The 23,448-nt window shown below is 36.3% G+C and overlaps 1 protein-coding gene across 3 annotated transcripts in view; it reads right to left on the reverse strand.

Annotated features, from left to right (window-relative positions):
- Positions 1-23,448, reverse strand: part of PIK3C2G (phosphatidylinositol-4-phosphate 3-kinase catalytic subunit type 2 gamma) — a 403,358-nt gene that overhangs the window by 100,428 nt on the left and 279,482 nt on the right. For all 3 annotated transcript variants that reach the window (XM_055280504.2, XM_055280503.2, XM_055280500.2), the window contains 2 exons: positions 15,191-15,347; positions 6,992-7,101 (listed from right to left, as the gene is read on the reverse strand). In XM_055280504.2, coding sequence (XP_055136479.2) covers positions 6,992-7,101; positions 15,191-15,347 — 267 coding nt within the window. The remainder of the gene's footprint in view (positions 1-6,991; positions 7,102-15,190; positions 15,348-23,448) is intronic.

Consider the following 23,448-nt stretch of genomic DNA (forward strand, 5'->3'; position numbering starts at 1 on the left):
AAGGGTTGATGGGCTAGTCTTACTATGAATAAAGTGATATGCCAGTAAAATGATATTCCAGTTTTCAGTTCCCACTCCCAAAGCCATCTTATTTTATTAATGATATGAAAAGGAAGTTGTATGCAAAGCAAAAAAATAAATCTTAAAATCCAACAGTAAAGAAAAATCAATAGTGATAAATGGTGCTATAGTTAAGGTAATAAAAATCTTTAAAATGTGAAAAATATGTTTCAAAATAGTAAATGATTGTAGCCTAATTGCTTGTTAAATCACTGGTATATAGTAATTGTATGCAATGCGTAGGGTCAGAAATACCAATGGGGATTAACAGATACAGAGCGCTGTTGGGCATAAAACAGCTGTTGGGAAACAGCGCCATCTGGACTATTCATCTTTTTTCACTAATGATTTTTGGTACTCTTGGTGGGTACATTAAACTTTTCAAATGCTTTTAACCTTTAGACTGATAGTCTCCTGAAGAGTTTACGATATCTTTTTTCAAAGCTTAATAGCTAAGGTGTATCCTGACTTGGAATTCAGGCAATTTAGGCAAATCTCAGTTTAATTCATATAATTCAAAAACAGCATTTCCCCTACTGCAGAAATTTAGAACAGCAACCACACTATCAAACATCATAATGACTGTGACTGGGCCATGCAACTTAGGAAGTACAGATATTATGAGTGTTTGTATCTGCAGTTAAAAATAGTTTATAAGTTAATTTAGTTCAGGTTTGTTATTATAACTAAAAATAATGGGAGACTTTCACAATGAGAGGAGAAATTCTACTTGTTTTAATTTACATTTTCCTTTGAATCTGCTTTCTTATTTAGGAAAAGCTGGACTTCTTGATTGTTATTTTCTCTTGGTTCTGTGTCCCCAACTCCCCTTGGTAATGTTTATTTCTGTAGGTATCAATTGTTAAGCTAAGACAAAGGAAAACATTGGCTCTTATTTGTGGAATTATAACCACAGTTTGCATCATAGTAAAAAAAAATAAGAAAATTTAATGATAAAAGTATACAAGGATTTGCATTTCCATCTCATGTGCTATTTCTCAGCCTTGAAGAGAAACAAGATATAAAATCATTGAACTATGTTTTAAGACATTTGAGCATAAAGAGTCTTGTCTCCCACCCTAGCCATGTGAAATAAATGAGGAATGAGGGGAACAAAGAATTTCTGAAATTGAGTCTGCAAACCCTCAGTGGTGCAGGGACTCTGGCTCCTGTGTCTATGATGTGGAGGCCAGGTGCACTCTCTGGATGCCATCCACATTTCCAACGGCTTCAAAGTTGTACTTGTTGGATGGTCACTGTGCCTGTTCTCCCTAATGGCCCCTCCTAAGACTTCTCTCACAGCTCAAAGTTCACAGAAGAAGCTCTAGGCTATTTTTCTGTGAAAGGGTGGCCTATGATAGGAATACGGCTGGGCAACGAAATCAACTGTGGCTTCACATGAAGGAACTTGTCCAATAAGGACAAAGGCAACTAGTTAGGTCAAAGAGTTTGCCTCTCTCTGGAATTTACACTGGGGAATATTGGGCAATGGGCAGGGAACAATAGAATATGCTAAGCAGAGGTAACCAGAGTAGAAGGCCTGTGTGTTTCCACTAGAAACTAGCCAAGCCCTATTGGTTTCTGGGATTTGTTAGCTTACAGTTTGACTCCATGTAGAGCCTTTAATCTAAGGCTACCAGACAGGATTCTTTTGCTGTCAAAATAGCTCATGAATGCAAACAATTTGTCTTTTTGTTTTGGTTTGGTTTTTGTTTTTTGAAGTGTGAGGTTTTGTTTTGCTTCAAGCTGGCTTCAGTTTTAGCTGAAGGGCAGATCATATACTCGCTAAATGAGAATTTATATGGCAGGCCAAGTGGAATATCTAAGCTTACGTGAAAAATGTCCTCTCACTCTCTTGGAGGAGAAAATAGATAGAATGAAAAGCACTATCTGTATGTGGGAGGGGAGGTAGGCAGGGAAGTTTATGCTTAATGATCCCAGTCTGGTCTGTGAAATAGGTTAGCTCTTTACGAGGACAGCTAACCCGAGGTTTGAGAGTGATTGAAATTTCTGAAATAACCCTTTTGGACAACATTTTAACGGATGGCTGCCTTTGTTGCCTAGCAGTGGTCTCTGCAGAGATATTACATGAGAGTATCAATTTGCAGTGGACTGAGTCATGATACTTTCTTGATTCTATTCAACAGCACTCAGCTGTAAGGGGACTGGAAGAGAGTAAGGAAAACAGAGAGCAGTTGATGATGATGTGAAAAGCATTTGTGGCCAGCAAACCAATTTTACTTTCCATTTTCCCTCTAAATACCATTAAATGGACAGAATTTTTAATGCCACACAGTATGCAGCATCCCCTGAAACTCTTAAGATCAGCTCTTGACCTAGAATGGATATGTCCAGGAGTGAAGAAAAATCTTGGGTTGTTCATAAATAGAGTACATCCTCCAAGAGGCGGGAAAAAGCTGTTTATTTCTTTCTAGTCTCAAATAGGGTCAAGGGGGCAGCCTCTTAGTGCTACTATTGTAGTCATGACCAGGGCACTTAAAGTAGCCCCGTCTGTTATGTCTCAGATGGCTTGGTCTTGGCTTGGGATCCCAATCTGTGAGCCTGGTGGAGAAGGGAGAAGGAGTTTTCTTGTCCTACTTTTGTCTGTAACTTAGTAGTTGTATCACAATAAACAGTGGCATAAAATACTTTTAGCCTATCAGAACAAAGAAATAAAAAGAACAAAGAGTTTAAATATAGAGGGGCTCATATTATATGTATATAATATACTTTTAGCCATTATCTATGAATTAATGCCACTCATTGAAGCACCAAGACACCAATAATGGATCTATGACAAAATTTTTTTTTTTTTTTTTGGTAAATTATGGCAATGAGGTCTGCATTTAGTCTGCCTAAGTTTTAAAATCCATGTGATGTCAGAGAACACAGCACAAAATAACAATATTATTTACACAAAGTAAACAAGTCTACATAATTTTTAACAGTTATTTGAGACATGGGTATCCTGTTATTTAGAGTTCCATTAAAGTTGTTTTTAATTATCCCAGGCTACTTTCATAAATTCACTCTATTCATTGTTTAAGGATTTCCAAAAGTCATAATACATAATTTGTTTCAGAAATTTATAATATACAAATGATAGATCTCAGGAAACATTTCTAAATGGTAGTTACAGTTACAATTAATGGAGGCTGCTGGCCCCTCTGTAAGAGTTTGTTCATAGTGCTAGATGGGATGTGTGATAGAAAAGATCCTCAGTGCTTGATGTATATATGCTGAGCAAGAAACAGAGAAATTGAACAGATATGCTATTTGCACATGAAATCATATCTAAAAATAAAGGTATGTAATTGAGACTTTAAGATTAAAAAATATGACTGAGATGGGCTCTTGGAAGTTAGGGGATAGTGAGCCTCATGGGATATTTCTCTGAGAAGAAAAAAAAGTAGAGAAAGGCTCATGGCATTGTGGAATGGGCCACAAAAGGAAAAGGAAGGAAGGTGACTTCCAGGAAGTCAGCAGCCAAGTTGCCATTTATTAGGGGTCTCTCAAGGCTGCAAAGCAGATCTGGAACCAAACACCCAGGGGACTCCTGGTGGTAGCATAGAGATAACAGTTCCAGGAAGGAACTTCTGTTCTCTGCTGATGCTTGAGGTATTCCGGATAAGAGGATTAGTGCCTGAGAAAGGGTGAAGAATATATCTTTGTTAAACTTCAACCAATGCAGGCTCTGAAAAACCTTGAGAAGACTGTGGTCTGAATTAGAAAGCAGCACATTCCTGAGAGCCCACATATGGAAGAGGTGATTTTGAGCATAGAGAATGTTCTCTGGTAAATTATTTAACTTCCCTGGGGTCTCAATTCACTAGTATAAAAATGTAGATAAAGATATTAATACCTCATAAGATTGTTATGACAGTTAAATACATTACTGTAAGAAAAGCACTTAGAACAGGGCTTGACACACAAGAAGCACTGCATTAAGTTGTAGTTATTATTATATGCTTTTTATATACTTGATATTTGATGTTTAAATTGTATTTTCTGTTAAATAGGGCTCGTTTCATATTCAGATATTCTTGGAAGTGTGAATACATTCCCTGCTTTACTTGGGAGAAATTGATGTAGCTCATCAATATATTAATTAAAGTGATATACAAGACAGTATGTAATTCAGTAATAAATTAAGGACAGCACAAAAGACGGCATGTTTGGGAGAAGTATGGAAGAAAAGACTGGGGAGTACTGGAATGATCAGATAAGGTTTCATGGATGAGGTACTAGCTGTCCAGAATATCAAGGGATAGGTGGGATTAAAGGTTAGATCAGAATCTTCCTGTATTCCAGAAATTTTATGATTCCACTGGAGCATTTCTAGTGAGGCTAACAATGTGAGTTTGTTAAACAAACAAAGCAGGAATGAATGTACATGGAGAGAACGGCCTACCCAGAAAAGGATTCATGTGGAATAATGGAGACAGGGGGCAGTTGGTTGGATAAACCTTGACAAAGACAATCAGATTATAAGGTCCTAGGAAGTGAGAGATAGGAGATGGCACACCAAGGAAAATTATTGAACTGAGAAATGATGTGTCTTAGTTTACATAATTTGATGACTTTTAAGGCTTCAGTGGAGAACAAGTTCTTTATTCCAAAGTCGTAGAAGAAGTTTAATTAACAGAACATACCACATAACATTGGTAAGTGGGAAGATTGGCCTGGCAGAGGTATGCAGGCAGGATCACAAGGTCCGCCTCACTGCCATGAGGTTCTAGCTTCAGATCTACTTCCACATTAGTTCATGTCCTCTTGAATGGGAAGGGGAGATGAGTCACCATAGGCAAGATCATGATATCCAAGATTATGCTCTTTACAGATCTCGGTGTGTCCCATGAAGTAGAGGGATATGAAGAGATGGAATTCTGGCAGATGAATAAAGCCTACTTACATTTTTCTTTTGGCCAGGGCCTGAAAGAACTTTTTTCATCCAAATACATATATGGCTTTTCTTTTTTCAGGATGGACTAATAGTAAGCTACAGCACTATAATTGTTCTGCCCACACAATGACACATCTCGAACACAGGCCTTGCAGCCCAGCTTTGCATTCCTTTTCTCTACCTTCCCTAGCTCTCTCCATGTTCCTCCTTTGTCTTCCCAACCAGCCCCACTGACATGTCAATCATTGTGTCTGCCATGCTGCAGCCATTTTAAAGAAAAGAGTCCTACTCGGATCCTCTCCTGAAGGGATACCCGAGGGGGCTATTTTTGGTACCATGTAAACCCACCTGCATGGGATGGAGTTTTGTACTCGGGTTAAACAGTCAGAGGGGAAGGAGTAAGCTTCTGCTGATGTGGTCCCTGGAGCTGCCTTCAATTCTGAAGGACCTTCCAGACTCTGTGACAGCTGCCCTTCTGTTCTTCTTGAGGCTTTCCCTGGGTTTTCTCATGCAAGGCACCCATCCCCATTAGTTGAGATAACTGTAGGGTTCCTGATCCTTGAAATAAAGGGTCTAAAATACCTCCCCAAGTCTTCAAGCTAATGTCTTTGGCCACAGTCAAACATCAATTACTTGGGATTTTGTTAGTAGATGTAAACAAATGCTTCTTTCAGAGGTCATTGTACTATTAAAGGGCATTTTTCAAGACTAAGATGACCTGCTGGACTCCCTTAAGGGATCTCTAATGAACTAGATAGCAAGAAGGTAGGGGTTTTTTTTTGTTTGTTTGTTTTTGTTTTTGTTTTGTTTTTTGCAACAACTCGTCCTGGAATTCCATAATCGTATCATATAATTTCCAGTATAGAGTACTGGAAAAACCCAGGACTAGAGGGACCAGACACTGTTTCTTTCTACTTCTACTAATTATGGGCAAGACAGTTCTCTGTATCTCAGTTTTCTCATTTGAATGTCTATTGTCAGAATAAATAAACTATAAGGGCTCTTCCAGCTCTAATATTTTGTGATTCTGTCACATTGCCTCTTTTCAACAACAAGGGCAGCACACCCATTCAAGTTCATGAAAAAGAAATCCCTAAGCCGAGTGAAATTCCCTGAGTGTGTAAGACATCCCCAAGAAGCCGCACTGCCACCACTGGAATGGGAAGCAATTTCTTGCTGTATATTCTGGAAGGGTGAGAGAAAAAGTAAAACCTGGAAGAGGTTTTATTATAATCATGATTTTCTTTAAAGCATACATTCCACTTAAAAGAATATAATCTCTGTTTATAAATTTCCAGTGGAAAATATTAGAACAATTAAAAATTAGACTCAAGACCACAATTAAGAGGTTACAGGAAAGAAAGAATGCAGTTTTTCTCTCCTGTTTGTAGGAAAATAATTACTGCTAACATTTATTGAGCACCTAAAATTTGCCAGGAATTATATATCCATTTAAAAAGAAAAATTCAAAAAGATCTTATAAAATGTACTGTCCTTTTGACCAGATTTGGGGTCTAATTGATATTCTTCATATTCTGCCCAGATACTTGCCTTGATATACATCAGTGTTTTGCTAGACTTGTTTAATAAAAAATAGATTAAAAGTAGAAGAGAGTCACGGGTCTTTGACCAAATATCCCAATATTTGTATTGTCTTATATATGAAAGTAGTGAGTACATATCTCATCATAAATATCTTTTTCCAAATTGTTTTTCTGGACATAGTTCAAGTAGAACAACCAATTTATTTATGTCAGCTCTTGCTCTTTTCAATGACCTCTTATTGAGCAATCTGTTAGATGAAGAGGCTGGTTAACAAACAATGACATGCTGCAGAAACACTGACTAAGGCCTTCTGCTAGACATTCACATTGCTTCCTTTCTACTCTTTGGAAAAGGGAACACAAGCTTGTTCTAGAAACAACAGTTTCATACCAATGACTGGTCAACCTGAAATCATCTCCACTGTGGAACATGTGTCTGCGTACATTCATGCATGCATGCTCACACATTCATAGCTAATCTTACTTGGTAAAATGACTTGTTGCTTCCAGGTCTGTGTCTTGCGGACGAAGATTATTATACACATATTTCAGGTCTTGAATTCCACTTAGCTCAGGCAGTCCTGCATATAGCATCTTAACCACAACAAGAACAAGCAAAGCAAAAAGAAGACAGAATAAATGCAGATACAATCACGCTTACTTGATTAATTCAACCCAGAGACATCTAGACCCAAGTTTGCACGGCAATGTCTTTCAGTTTATATACACAAATGCATATATGTTCATGCGTTTTAACCTCTCCTATTAAGTAGTAGAGACAACAGCAATAACAACCGTAATAAAAGAAGCACTATAAGTGGAACATTCTTGTAGATTAATAATTCAGTTTTATTCTCATCATAAACCAGTGAAGTAAGCATGATATTATCCCCATGTGAGAATCTGTGGGCCAATCATTTAAAATCTATGTGATTTTGAGAAAGTTCCTTAACCTCTTTGAGTCTTCATTTTCTCATTTTTAAAATAGATACAAAATAAGAAAGAGGTTTATACAGTACAAAGTATTACACAAAAGTTACATAATAATACCCATTTTAGAGAAGAAAAGCTTAATCTCCAGAAAACTATAAGTGATATGTCCAGGTCAAATGATGTGCAAACATAGAGTATAAAACTCACCGCTCTGGTTTTTAATCCTATGTTCTTTTATGACTCCGTGATTCTCACTATAAGAATACAATTTTCCCTACTTAAATGGTGACTGTATTTACTAAGGCAATAAGTAATAAGGATAAATTATATAAGGTATTTTCCTGCTAATTATCAGGAAGATATTTGGTTTATGTTACAGTGTAGACTGAAGGAATTATAATCTCTTTAGTTGTAGACTACTTTTTTCTAAGAAAATAATAGAACTTTCTAAACTAAATTTGAACTTTGCAAAAAAAAATGAAGACTGTTATCAGCACTTCTATGACTAAGATGATAAATTATTTACTGCTCTGGAATAAAGGCCCTCTTACAATAAGAAGTTAAGAATGATACTATCGATCCTTAAAACAAAGGGTAAAGTGAGAATGTGGACAAAGGGTAAAGTGAGAATATGGTTTTGGAAGATGGGTGAAATTGTGATTAACTTGCTGAAGTTCAAATGAGAAAAAGAATGGTACAAAAACTATTCTTTTTTCCCACCATCCCACCCAGGCTGAGGAAGCAGCATATATAGGAAAGCAAGACATACAAAGGAAAGCAAGATGTCTTTAATGTGTCTGCAGAAGGAAACCCAGGCTGGCTTTCTGGAACTGAGTATTACGTGGGTGAGCAGCAAGAGATGGGGATGAAAGGCAGGTAGGATAAGACATTCTGGCAGCATTAAGGATTTTGTACTCTATCCTAAAGTACAAAAAAAAACAAGAAAGCTCTTTAAGTGTTTTAACATGAGAGTAAGAGATTTAATTGTGTCTTGAAAGATCATTGTGGTTACCTATGGAAAATGGACTAAAATGAGGCCCATTAAGAGGCTAGATTAGGAGACTGGTTAGGAATGAAGATCAGTCATTGGATTTTAAATAAATGTAGAGAGTAGAATTGAGAAAACTGGGAGATAGATTGGAGATATTGAGAGGGCCCAAAGCACATGCTGTAATACAGATTTGACCGTCTTTAGCATATAAATGACAATTGAAACCAAGGAGTTGGATGAGGGAGTCCTGGAGAGTTGTCAACTCTCTCTCCTCCTGGATGATCTATTAGCATCTTAAACTCATGACATCTAAATTACAGCAAATTCTCATTCTCTTCTCACATAAACTTTTCCTTCTTTTTTTCTGTTTCATTTACACTGCCACCACTGCCCAACTAACAAGAAATTCATATCTTCTTTGATTCTCTCTTTTTCCTAGGTCCTATAATCAATGACTTCATTCTATTAAAAACACTCCTCAGCAGTCTCTTGTATTCATTCCTCCTTTTCATCCTAATTATTCTTGTACGAATTCAAAGCCTCATCTTCGTTTGCCTAGATATCTTGAGTAACTTTTATCTTGTTCTCCAATCCTTATCTCTTTAATTACATAAACTCTGTTATCTGCCTAAGATCCCAGCTAGATAATGGTACTTCTTCATTATAAGCATACAAACTTCTAGTTTGTCAAGTGTCTAGGTACTAAAGTCTAAAGTCCTCATTCTGGTCACAAATGTCTTTTATAATCACACTGTAACCTATCACTCCAGCCTCATCTTCTACAGAGATTTCCATCTATGGCACAGACTGGGCACACTTGATTACCTTCATTTACTAAACATCATGCCCATGCTCAAAAAACCTCCACATATACATTTTTCTCTCAGCTGGAATTACCTTTTCTCTCCTTCTTTGTCTACTGAAATTCTTTTTCAAGGCTCAGCTTCCTCCTTGAAGCATCACTGATCCTCTTGATGAGATTTAATGACTGCTTTCTTTGTACAATCATATTTTGGTTCTACTTCTTTCACAGTACTTATTGCTTCCTAGCTTTTACTGTGTTTTGTTCATATGTGTGTTTGTCACATTAGATCTTAAGTTCTTTGAGAACAGGAACTGGATTTGTATTTAATGTTGAATTGTGTACACTGCCCAGCACGGTGCTTTGTAAATAGCTAGATTTTAATAAATGTCTGGGATAATGAATGCATGAATAAAAAAATACATGATTCAGGCTAAGGTAACCAAAGCAGCATGGTACTGGTACAAAAATAGGCACATAGACCAATGGAACAAAATAGAGAGGCCAGAAATAAGGCCGCACAATTACTATCATCTGATCTTTGACTAAGCTGACAAAAACAAGCAGCGTAAAAAGGACTCCCTATTCAACAAATGCTGTTGGGATGACTGGCTAGCCATATGCAGAAGATTGAAGCTGGACCCCTTCCTTACACCATATATAAACATCAACTCAAAATGGATTAAAGACTTAAAAGTAAAACCCAAAGCTATAAAAATCTGGAAGACAACCTAGGCAACACCATCCTGGACATAGGAATGGGCAAAGATTTCATGAGGAAGACACCAAAAGCAATCGCAATGAGAGCAAAAATTGGCAGGTGGGATCTAATTAAACTTACGAGCCTCTGCACAGCAAAAGAAACTACCAACAGAGTAAACAGGCAACCTACAGAATGAGGGAAAATATTTGCAAGCTATGCATCTGACAAAGGTCTAATACCCAGCATCTATAAGAAACTTAAACAAATTTACAAGAGAAAAACAAAAAAACCCATTAAAAAATGGGTAAAGGACATGAACAGACACTTCTCAAAAGAGGGCATACATGTGTCCAATAAGCACATGAAGAAAAGCTCAATGTCACTGATCACTAGAGAAACGCAAATCAAAACCACAGTGAGATACCATCTCACACCAGTCAGAATGGCTATTACTAAAAAGTTGGAAAATAACAGATGCTGGCAAGGTTGCAGAGAAAAGGGAACACTTACACACTGTTGGTTGGAGTATAAATTAGTTCAACCATTGTGAAAAGCAGTATGGTGATTCCTCAAAGAGCTAAAAGCAGAACTGCCATTAGACACAGCAATCTCATTGCTGGGTATATCATTCTAGCATAAAGACACATGCACACAAATGTTCACTGCAGCACTATTTACAATAGCAAAGACATGGAATCAACCTAAATGCCTATCAATGACAGATTGGATAAAGAAAATGTGGCACATATACACCTTAGAATACTATGAAGCCTTACAAAAAAAATGAGATCATGTCTTTTGCTGGAACGTGGATGGAGCTGGAGGCTATTATCCTTAGCAAACTAATGCAGGAACAGAAAACCATATACTGCATATTCTCACTTATAAGTGGGAGCTAAATGGTGAGAACTCATGAACACAAAGACAGAAACAACAGGCACTGGGGTCTACTTGAGGGGCAAGGGTAGGAGGAGGGTGAGGAGCAGAAAAGATAGCTATCAGGTACTGGGCTTAATACCTGGGTGATGAAATAATCTGTACATCAAATCCCTGTGACAGAAGTTTACCTATGTAACAAACCTTCACATGTACCCCTGAATCTAAAATAAAAGTTTAAAATAAGAGAGAAAAAAATACTTGATGCTATTAGGCAATGAAAACCTACAATTAGCAAATTTAATGCTGACTACTAAACTTAACAAAATCAACCATAGGAAGACACATTCCCGATAGCCACTAGAATCTAGATTAGGTTTTATCTTACTAATTCTGTACTAAGGGGTATAGAGACTTCCATGTGCTCATTGAGGCAGATTTCTTCTTTATCACACCATAACTGTCCATTTTCTAAGGACAGCCTTCTTCTGTAAGGTCTGAATTGCATTCCAGTTTCTCTGGATACCCTGAATTCACACCTGCTTGGTTAGAAGTCTATCAAATATTTCTCCGGAAAGTGGACCCTATACTTACTCGTTCCCTTGCCAACACCCACACACATAACCCACACATGTCACACACTAGCTTCCAAGTACAGACTGCTTCATACCAGATGAACCTATAATAGTTCTCTCCCCACCATGTATCTGATTAAAGGTAACACGTGCCAAGTTTGCCCTTATTAATGTGTTCTATTCCTTGGAGAGGAGACTTTGAGTGTTGACTCGCAAATCACGGAGTAAGGATGGCCTCTTAGCCGGGTGCACTTAGCTATGTCTCTTCTCTGACCCCTAGTCACATGGTTCAGGTGCCTCCCACTCTAGACTGCATGGGTAATAACTTTAATTGGGGCAATACCAAGGGAAAGGGAAGCTAGAACAGGAAGTGAACAGATACAGGTAATGAATAGATATGTCCCTTTTTAAAGGTCAGGAAAATTTTTGAAGTCTTTACTTCTGTTCTCTTAAGTCCAAATCTATTTTAATAGTTATGCTCAGAAAAGCAGACACTCTTCCCCATCACATAGAGAAGTTAGGAAGATTTCTGATGGGAAATATCTGATCTCACAATGGGTGTGATAAACATTTTAAACTGGGCAAATGGTCTCTGTGTTCTCTGGGAGCCTTCCATAATAGCTGATATTGATTTTTTAATGAGAGAAAAGCTGATGAAACACAGGCTTTTATTTTCGTGAACTCAGCCGGCAACACTCTTGGGTCTCCTACAGATGTTACTTTTAAGCAAGATGGGAATTTCATGGATTACTTTTTTCCCCGCTTTTCTCGGGAGTAAATAAAAAGCAATATGGATATCTGGAGACATGCTGCTCTTTACCAAGGATGAGCCATTAACTCTGTAGTGGACCCACCAAATGTTTGTGGCCCATAATCCTGGGGACTGATCATTTGCACAAGTTAGAATTTATGACCCATGTCAAGTTATTTCTCAAGTTGTAACTGGGTCATGGTAAGTAGACTGAATTCTTTTTAAAGAATTTAACATAAAAGAGTCAGGTTGAGACAGAATTAATGAATAGATTACATACGTAAGTAGAAAATAGTCTTTCACAAATTTAAACTTGGTTTTATTTTATAAGAAGCTATACCAAAGAAAGTATGGCCCTGAAACCTTCACTAAATGCTTTGATGATCTACAGAGTCCCATAAGATACACAATTGAGAAGAAGGAGTTGAATGGTAAATGAACAGAAACTGAGGTAATAACACAGTGCTGTTTTACATGTATTTGTTCATTAGTGTAATTGGTCCACATTGCTTCTGATCTCTATTTCAATTTCTGTGAGAGCCTAAATCTAAGATTATGTGTTTACTCTGGATTAGTGCCTTCCACTGCCAAATTTTCTTCCTTAGCCTAAAAGAGGTGAATAAATAGAGCATAGAAGTTTTTTTGGATATACTATATTCCAGAAATTTTCAACAACTGATTAATGATAAATTATTTTAATACTTATGAATAAAATACCATATAGTTATTTCTTTTAAATAAAATACCACTATATATTCTCTTTGGTGATTGTTTAATATATCATGAATCTTATGCTGAATGCTTTGTTAAGGTGTGTAGAAAAGTTTATTAAACAAGAGAAAAAAAGCCCACCGATAGCTTTCTGAAAAAGCTGTTCTTTCACATTATTTTAACATGCTCAGTTTTCATCAGCATAATTTTAATGTCAATGTCACCTGCGAAACAGCATAACTTATATTTGTACTTTTCTGTTTTGGGTTTATTTTTGAAATATCTGGAGCAGGTTAAAGCAGTTGTTAAAATTTGGTACTACTCCTCATATGTAGTTATTTATATCATTATAGGCATTTAGAAATGCTGGATACCTCGGTCTTTTGTGTAAATAAATTTTATCTTCCTCATTAAGTTGAAAATTTTAAGACTCTGGGTCCCATATGTGAATGTATCCTTGCAATTTCTAGCCTGTGGTAAACACTCAAGAGCTCATGAATTCATGAGCTAGAGCCTGCTAAAGTCCAAGGAGACATAGACTTGATACTACCTGGATATTTATTATTTAAATGGGGTCAGAATCACAGACTTAATCCTTGTAGGGTTTTTTGTTTGTTTGTTTGTGGTACAGACACATTATAAACCGTAGTCATCTCATACTTGCAAAATGGCATAATAGAACTGGGAGATAGAATGCAGATTTACCAATAAGAATCCTTGGCTATTACTGAAAAGCCAACTTGAAGATTTTGGAGATGAGTAGAACTTTGTATATCCAGTTTGCAGAAGAAGAAACCAATATCTTTGCATATGAAGGACATGTTTATAATATTTTTAGAGATATTTATCTTTCAAGGCAAAGTGGAGAGAAGTAAGGTGAATACGTTGTTTGAAAGTTAAAACAAGAATCCAAATCAAATCTTCCTTGCAACAAAGTCAACATTTGTTCTGTACTAAGCAATGGAACTTTTCTGTGGTGATGGAAGTTTCCTATCTGTGCTGACCAATATGGTGCCACTAGCCAAACGTGGCTACTGAGTACTTGAAATGTGATCAGTGAAATCGAAGGATGGAATTTTAAATTTTGCTTAATAAAAATTAATTTAAATATAAACAAACATGTGACTAGAGTATATTACATTGGACAGTGTCCTTATAAATTAACAAGGATCTAGTATAATAACATAAATGGATTGAAGTCTACTAAATGGCAAGTACTGTGCTAAGTGCTTTATGTTAATGATCTGTTAGGGTTGTTATAAATTTTAAATCAATTAATACACACGAAGCAATTTAAATCAATTAATGCACACAAAGCACTTAGCACAGTGCCTGGGCCGTGCAAATAATTCACTATTAGGTTATTTATTCATTAACTCTACAAGGTAGATGTTGTTATCTTCATTTAACAGATAAGGAAATAGTCTTTTGGGGGTTAAGTAACATGTCCTGAAGAATGTAGCCAGTAAAATGCCAAACTAGGATTGAAACCCAGAAAGGTCTGCCTGCCATGTTTGTACCCTTAACAACATCTGGTAGAATTATTGTCATCTGGAAGCTCTAAATCAGTTATTTTTCATAACTCCAAATCCCATGCTGATAGACCAAATGTATGTTTCCCATGTATAGTTTGCTGCAATCACTAGTGTGTATGTATGTGCCTAGAGGAATCACTATATCCCTCTCCTAGAAGGTATTTCTATCAGATTTTTCTTCCTTCATGGTATGTATCTGGTCTCCATCTCTTTAAAGTGAACAGTGGAATACAACCTTAAATTTTCCCCTGTTGGTCACAAGAGAGTGTGTAGGACCGTGACTCAGTACACCTAATGCATACCACTAAAAGCTGAGTTGCTAGCAACTCACTTTCCACTTTTGACTCTCAGTTTCTTAATGTGGGAAATTGGCAAGTGATCAAAGGTGGAGTTTGGAATGGAGAGCCAGGGAAAATTCTTGCCTGGTCTACATTATTAGGTTGTCATGATATATAAATGAGATAGTATATATAAGGCATTTTTGAAAGATCCTAATGCCCAGTATGACTGAAGGCATTATTTTTAAAATTGCTGTCCTTGAACATTAGTCAAAATATAGTGGGATAACCCCTACATGCATCAATATTGATATGAATAGGAATGTTTGAGACAATAACTATCAAGGAACATATTAAACTATTAAGAAATATGTTTATAAGCTGTACAGTGGTACTCTTAGTTTGCTCATTCCTTTTTCTTCTGAATAGCTCATTGGGGAACTCCAAGCCTTTAGTAAAAATAGACCACTGAAGCAGAGGCATAAATGAAGCTTATTATTTTTGTTTTTTTTTCCCCAAGGGACTTACCATTTCTAGCAGGTTCAAGAGCAGTTGGCTGTGCTTTCTGATGATATTATAAGCACGACAGCAAAGTTCCACAAAATCTTGAAAATGCTGTGGGTTTTTCCCACCCTCTGTAATAAAGTATTCCATCTCTGAAGTAAAAATGAAAGGAGCTCGGTCCCTATAAACCAAAAACAGTAGCAATCATTCGAAGGAAGAGAAATGGTTTGTCAGGTTAAATCAGCAGTTATAATAATTTATTTTCATTTGAATTTTGTTATTTTCTTCTCTACTGTAGTAGATAAATTTCCTTTATTGTGAGGCAGCTTGAGAAACTGCATAATTATAGGCTTTGAATAACTGTGCTGCAGTAGAGAGAAAAGGATAAGATATTTTACAATGTCAACGATATTGTCTGAAATGTTTAATTCTAAATTACATTTGGAGGGGAATATTATTCATTAAAAGTAACATAAAGGCCAATTCATAGTGAAGGTGATATTTATAGAGTCTTTATTAAAAGTGCATTTTCTGCTAAATTTTGATATGATCGAACAGATGTGTTTGACCTTATAGTATTAAAAAAAAATTCCTTATATGATGACCCTTTAGGAAAAGTTTCTGGTAAAAGCTAAGAAGCAAGCAGATGTTACCAATTCACTGGCATATGCTTAGTGAAGGAGAAAAAAGGTAGCTATATTTTATTTCACACTAGACCCAGCAAAAACACTGATCAGAAAGGAAGAATATGAGTAGACTGTATCATTATGTAAGTAATACCGACCACTATAGTCTAAGGGTGGAAAAATAACAAAAGACCAGAGAGAAGATGGTCCCATGTCCCCCACCTTTGTCAGTTTTTTTTTATCATGTCATTTAAGATATGGATAGGCCTGAGATGAAGTATTAGCAATTCTAACAGAGAATAGCAGAGAGAGGATTGGAAACATCCCTGTTTGAGGAATTATCACTCATTGAATAAGAACACAGAGTTTCGATACCTTAGGCCAATTTGACACCAATTTAGTGAAAGGTTAGACCAAGTAGCAATTTAAAAAGTCATGGATTATTGAGGGAAACTCTTATATTTTTTAAATGATACAACATAATTGTTTTCTTTTTGTTGCTATGCTTAGCTATTTTAGTAAAAATACAATGGAGTGAAAAATTTCACTAATCTGACAATTAATGAGACCTTTCAGTAGTATGGATATTTATATCAGAAAGCTACAACTTCAGCAATTTGTGGCAGGTTTGGGACGGGGTGGGCTAATTGCAGGAAAAATGTTTAAAATAAAACAAACACTCGCGTTTTTTGGCTATGATTATGTTATTTAGAAATTTTATTTTGTAATCCATGCTACCACAATGCCTGGAGGAAAGGCTGGAATACCAGTACCTTCACTTCTGTTTATATTCATTCATTTCTTCAACAAAATTTATTGAGCACATACATACACTGAGGACTATGTCTAAAGTATCATGTCTAAATTTTAAAATTTTGGTTCAAAATCCTTTTTTATTTGGCCTTCATTGACTTATCCAACCTATATTCTATGAATTATTTTACAAGTTCTTGACTTATCCAAGCTGGGAGAAGAGATGTTGAAAACATGAGATATACATAGGTTCTAATTCTGGACCTGCTATGTCTCAATCCTTTATCTCTAAAGCACCTAACTCTTAGAATTGCTGTGAGGATTAACTTAGGAAATGTACATGTACATAAATGCCTGAAACATAGGGAGGGTGGCACATTTGTGAACTGCTCACATTAGAGAGAGGCTCTTGCAGAGGCACAAACCGTGGGCCTGTTAACCACGTTTCAAATCATGGCTGCACCACTTACTATAGTAGTTCTATGACTCTGGGTGACTTATTCTCTCCATGCTGTAATCTCCTTCTTTGTAAAATGGAGATGAGAGCACTTGACTCTTGGTGTGGTAGAGAGAATCAAATGGGTCATAGCATGTGCAAGTGCTTAGAACATAGCCTAGCACGTAGTAAGCACTCACCAAATTTTAAATAGTATTGTCTGCAAACAGCCAAGTGTTCTCATAGCTGAACCTTGTTAATACTAAATTTCCTTGTCTCTTCAAAAATCTATCAGTAAAATCTCATCCTTATTCCAAGGTTTAATTTACTCTGTTACTCCATGTAACCTCTCTTGCTGCATAAACCCGTAAGTGGATCTTTGAATTTGATAGCATTTTTTTTATTATACTTTAAGTTTTAGGGTACATGTGTACAACGTGCAGGTTTGTTACATATGTATACGTGTGCCATGTTGGTGTGCTGCACCCATTAACTCTTCATTTAACATTAGGTATATCTCCTAATGCTATCCCTCCCCCCTTCCCCCAGCCCACGACAGGCCCAGGTGTGTGATGTTCCCCTTCCTGTGTCCATGTGATCTCATTGTTCAATTCCCACCTGTGAGTGACAACATGCGGTGTTTGGTTTTTTGTCCTTGCGATAGTTGATGGCATTTTTTATATATTGCTCACTCACTCATCACTATTGCCAACATTTTAGTAGAGTTTTAGCAATATCACAGATTTTCATAATCAGAAAAAAATCTTAATTTTATATATAACAGTTTTCTAATAGTTTTTCCACTCTACTTTCTATGCTGTGTTTACTATATTGAGTAGAACTTTGGAAATAATTTTGAAGAGTATTAATTTTTACAACTTCCTGAAACTTTTTCTCCTAATATGATGAGTATACTTTTCTCTTTTCAATAAGGAGAATTACGATGGATCAAATTAATTTCTCTTGGAAGGTTTCTGTAGTTATGCTCAAGTTCATGAGATAACACATTTCCTTTGTCCATGGTCATCATTATTAGAAATCAGGTGCGGAAACACCATAACAGAAATTTAAATACACAAAAGAAACATATACAAATTAAATAAAATATAAAGTAATATTAAAGAAACAAATTTTAGCTGTGCTTAAACATTATCATAGTATAAATTTTCAGTGGATTTAACAAAATAAAATGCTTTATCTTCTCTATATGATTTTCATGGCTCACTTCTGAGCAATTTTTTTTACATCTCAGAATTACCCTAAATTTGTCTATAAATGAAAAGAAACCTCACATGTGCAACAAAATCCCATCTATCCCTATAAGATGTAGAAATTTCAGTTAGGATGTAATTTATCAGTCCACTCAAATGTAAACCTATTCCCACATTATAGAATTAATGTATTGGAGTTTACCTCTGGAATTTAAGCATTACTTATAAATCTGAGGTATAAATTGGTTGTGACAAAAGGGAATATTCTAAATTTGATCTCTCATGGTCTATACCGTGATTATATTTTGAATTATATATTGAAAATCTCTTATTTATAGCTATATAAATAAACTATAGATATTTCTTGTTCTGACAATCCTGTCTTATTTTTTTCTAGATTAGTGATTTTACCTTTGCTTACCAAAGTGTTCTTGCTTCTGTATATTTTACTCATATTGTAACTACTGTTTTTTTTTTTTTTTTCGTCTCTCTCTTTCTCACCCGATGTTCTAAAACTGATTTAGAGATCAGGACCGAAAATCTTGTCTTACAAGTCTTCTCCAATTAAGCCAACTCTTGTCAGAATCAAAAGTCTTTTTTTTGAAATCCAAATGACCCATACGATTTTCAAGAGCAGAGGAAGTAGTCCACCTTCCTTTTATATAGTCTTAACATCAGAAACAATATTTTGATGTTATTCTCTTACATGCAATGAATGCAACAATAAATAAACATAGCTCATATAGTGAAGAGCTTGTGACAATTTGACATTTATTTGGGAAGGCCATAAGTACAAACATATTTGTAACGATTCTGTCATTTTTGTTGTCAAAGTTAATATTTTCATTAACTTATGACCATTTTTCCCTGAAGTTATTATTATTTTTAAATGCAGAGAGTGAATATTTTACAGATTTCCAATAGAGGTGAGAAGTGAGTTGGTGGTTTAAAAATGTATATATACTTAGAAATGTAAGATATTACAGATAATAATTATTAAGCAGACAAATAAATTCACTTGATATAAGAAATAGCAAGAGGCTGGGCATGGTGGCTCACACCTGTAATCCCAGCACTTTGGGAGGCTGAGTGGGGTGGATTACCCGAGGCTTGGAGCTTGAAGCCAGTCTGAGCAACATGGTGAAACCCTATCTCTACAAAAAATACAAAAGTTATCCAGGCATATTGGCTTACACCTGTAATCCCAACTACTCGGGAGGCTGAGGCACAAGAATTGCTTGAACCCGGGAGGGGGGGGTTGCAGTGAGCCAAGACTGTGCCACCGCACTCCAGCCTGGGAGACAGAGCAAGGCTCTGTCTCAGGGAAAAAAAAAAAAGAAAGAAATAGCAGGACAATTAATAGTTTGCTATTTATTACGTTCACATGTTCTCCTTCTAGCCATACTGTATATACAATCTCCTTGTATAGTCATTAGAATACCAAGATCATCATCATTAAGCATTTGTAGATCACCACTGAACTGAAGATACGTAGAGTTGTAGGGTGTATTTCTGTCTATTAGGTGAATTGAATCTAATCAGGGAGATATACACTATAGTTATTTATCAACAAATACTGGGCTTCTACAATAGATTTGTGCAAGGCTTGTAAGTGAGGTGAAAGATTTTTAAAAATCAATGTTCTAAAAGCAATATCAATTTATTAAATAAGAACAATAGTGTTTTGAAAAGATTACTCGGCCGGGCGTGGTGGCTCACACTTGTAATCCCAGCACTTTGGGAGGCCGAGGCGGGTGGATCACGAGTTCAGGAGATCGAGACCACGGTGAAACCCCGTCTCTACTAAAAAAAATTACAAAAAATTAGCCGGGCGTGGTGGCGGGCGCCTGTAGTCCCAGCTACTCGGAGAGGCTGAGGCAGGAGAATGGCGTGAACCTGGGAGGTGGAGCTTGCAGTGAGCCGAGATTGCGCCACTACACTCCAGCCTGGGCGACAGAGCGAGACTCCATCTCAAAAAAAAAAAAAAAAAAAAAAGAAAAGATTACTCAACTAATAATACAGAGAAGGGTTTGGAACAGGGAGAGTGTATATGAACCGATCAGACAAGAGACTTTTGCAAAAAATTTTGACCAGATATGATAGTGGCTTAGATTAGAGTTGTGGCATACAGATAACAGAGAAGTGGGAAGACTTAAAGCATATTTCAGAGAAAAAAAAATCAATAGGATTTCATGATAATTAGAATGGGAGGGAGTAGAGGTGCCAAGAAGAACTTTAACTTTTTCCCTTGTGTAGCAGGAAGACTGCAGTGCAACATTCGGAGGTAGCTCAGCTTTGAGCTTAAGTTATATTTGAGGTGCCTTTGAGACATACAAATGCAGATTAAAATGAGGATACTCATTTCTGGACCATGGAGGAAAGATTTAGGTTGGAGGTAAAATTTTGTGAGTGAAACTTCTGATTCTGGGAAGATGAAGTAGGCATATTTTCCCTTGTTCCTCCCACTGAGTCTATTAAGAACTCTGGAAGTGATATACAAAGCAAACATAAGGTGACTCTGACAGGCATAAAGAAGACAGACTACCTAGGGATGTCAGGACTCAAATAACAACATGGAGGTGAGTTTTCTGGGTTTTCTTTTTTGCCTTATATATTCTAGGCATGAAATACATGCTGCTAAAGCAGGCAATCCAAAAATCCCCAAAGAAAAGCCTGCTTTAAAGGAGCAGCTGAAAAAAAACCCAGCAAACTTTTAGACTGTAACCACTCTACTCCAGTTAAATATCAGGGAAGACACTGTGACACCACTTCTCCCCTACACTAGCCAAGGGCAAGGTGGGCAGCCAAGACTCCCACTCCTATCAGACTGTGATGTGGCACTTCAGTCCCCCACAGGGTACGGTCAGAGACAGCTCAGTAAGAAAATTGGTATTGGTGGCAGAATACACATAGGCTAATGGAACAGAATAAATAATATAGAAATAGACCCACACAAATACATGCCCAACTGATTATTTACAAAGTTGTAAAAGTAATTCAATGAAGACAGGTTAGCCTTTTGAACCGATGATACTGGAATAATTAGACACCGTTATGTAAAAATATAAACCTTGACCCAAACCTCATACCTAATACAAAAATTAAACTACAATGGTTCACAGACCTAAATATAAAATGTAAAGTTATACAACTTTTAGAAAAAAAAAATGGGAGAAAATCTTTGAGATTCAGGGCTATGCAAAGAATTTTAAAATTTCAACATGTCTGCCTTGCGAAAAATAATAAGGAGGTGAAAAGACAAACTACAGACTAGAAGGTAACATTTGCCAACCACATAGCCAGCAAAGTGCCAGTATCTGGAATATCTATTTTAAAAATTCTCAAAATTTAACCATAAAAATCAAGCAATATAATTAGAAAATGAGCAAAAGACATAAAGAGATGTTTCATAGAAGATGACTTGCAGATGGTAAATAAACATATAAAAAGATGTTCAACATTATTAACCACTAGGAAAATGCAACTTAAACCCACAATGAGATATCACCACCCACCTATCAAAATGGCTAGATAAAAAAATAATAATACCAAATTCTGGCAAAGATGTGGAGAAACTGGATTACTCATACATTGCTGGTGAAAATGTAAAGTGGTACAGTCACTCTGGAAAATCATTTGGCAGTTTCTTAAAAACAACAACAACATACAACTACCATACAACCCAGCAATTATACTTTTAGACATTTACCTCAGGGAAATACATGTTCACAGAGACTTACAAATGAATTGTTTGCAATAGCTTTATTCTTAATAGCCAGCAAATGCAAACAACTAAGATGTCCTTCAATGGGTGAATGGTTAAACAATATGTGGTACATACATATTAAGAAACATTATTTGTCAATAACATAATTTTGAAAACACAACAGCTTGAATTAATCTTCAGAGAATTATTCTGTGTGAAAAGAGTCAATCAATAGAAATTGCATACTGCATGGTTCTATTTATACAACATACTTGAAATGACAAAAATATAGGAATGGAGAATAGATTAGTGGTTGTCAGGGGATAAGAATAGAGTGAGGAAGAAGGTGAGAGGAAAGTGAATGTGGCTACAAAAGGGCAACCTGAAGAATCCTGGAGGATGAAATTGTTCTATATTTTGAATGTATTGATATTAGTATCCTGGTTGGGGGAATTGTACTGTAATTCTGTAAGATGTTACCATTGGAGGAAACTGGTAAAGGATTTATGGAATCTCTTTGTATTATTTATTACAACTGCATGTGGATCTTCAATTATCTCAAAATAAAAAGCATTATTTAAAATATTGTGAGTTATCTGGATATAGATATTGATAGAAGCCTTGACATAGATAATATATATAGATGATACCAGTTTGGTGGAAACTGTAGAGTGAGATGAGAAAAGCACTAAGACGAATCTTTGGGAAATCAATCTTTTGGTAACTTGGTAGAAGGAAATAATTTTGAATTAGATATCAAGAAAGGGAGAAAAACTAGAGGGTGACGATACATTATGTAAGGCATGTGAAGAAGATACTTTGAGGAAGAAATAGTTAACGTTGTTGAAATTTGCAGGTAAATCTAATAAAATGATGAATAAGTATTTTTAGGTCTAGTATCCTGAAGGTGTATTATTCCATTCTCACACTGCTATAAAGACATACCTGAGACTGGGAAATTTATGGTGAAAAGAGGTTTAATTGGCTCACAGTTCCACAGGCTGTACAGGAGGCATGGCTGGGGAGGCCTCAGGAAACTACAATCCTGGCGTAAGGTGAAGGAAAGCAGGCACAATCTTCACGTGGTGGAGCAGGTGATGGGGAAGTGCTACACATTTTTAAACAACCAGATCTCATGAGAATTCACTGCCTATCACAAGAACAGCAAGGGTTAAATCCGCCCCCATGGTCTAATCACTTCCCTCCAGGTCCCTCCCGTAACATTGGGGTTTACAATTCACCATGAGATTTGGGTGGGCACGCAGAGCCAAGCCATATCAGGTCATTGTTGATCTTATCAAGTAATGAAGAATAAAACCAGATCAAGTGGTCATGGATTGAACGGGAGGTAAGGAATGGAGACAAGAGTTTATAGACAAATCCTCCAGGAAATTTGCGAAGGTGAGCAAAATGGCATGAATCCTGGAGATTTTGAGGCAAGGTTATTTAAACGTTGGAGAGACAAGCTTATTTAAAAATATTATTTGAGAAGGAAAGGATAAATATTCAAGAAAAAGGAATTATTGATAGTATAATGTTCATCAGAAGGT

Source organism: Symphalangus syndactylus, chromosome 5 (assembly GCF_028878055.3).
Source record: "Symphalangus syndactylus isolate Jambi chromosome 5, NHGRI_mSymSyn1-v2.1_pri, whole genome shotgun sequence".
Lineage (NCBI taxonomy): Eukaryota > Metazoa > Chordata > Mammalia > Primates > Hylobatidae > Symphalangus > Symphalangus syndactylus.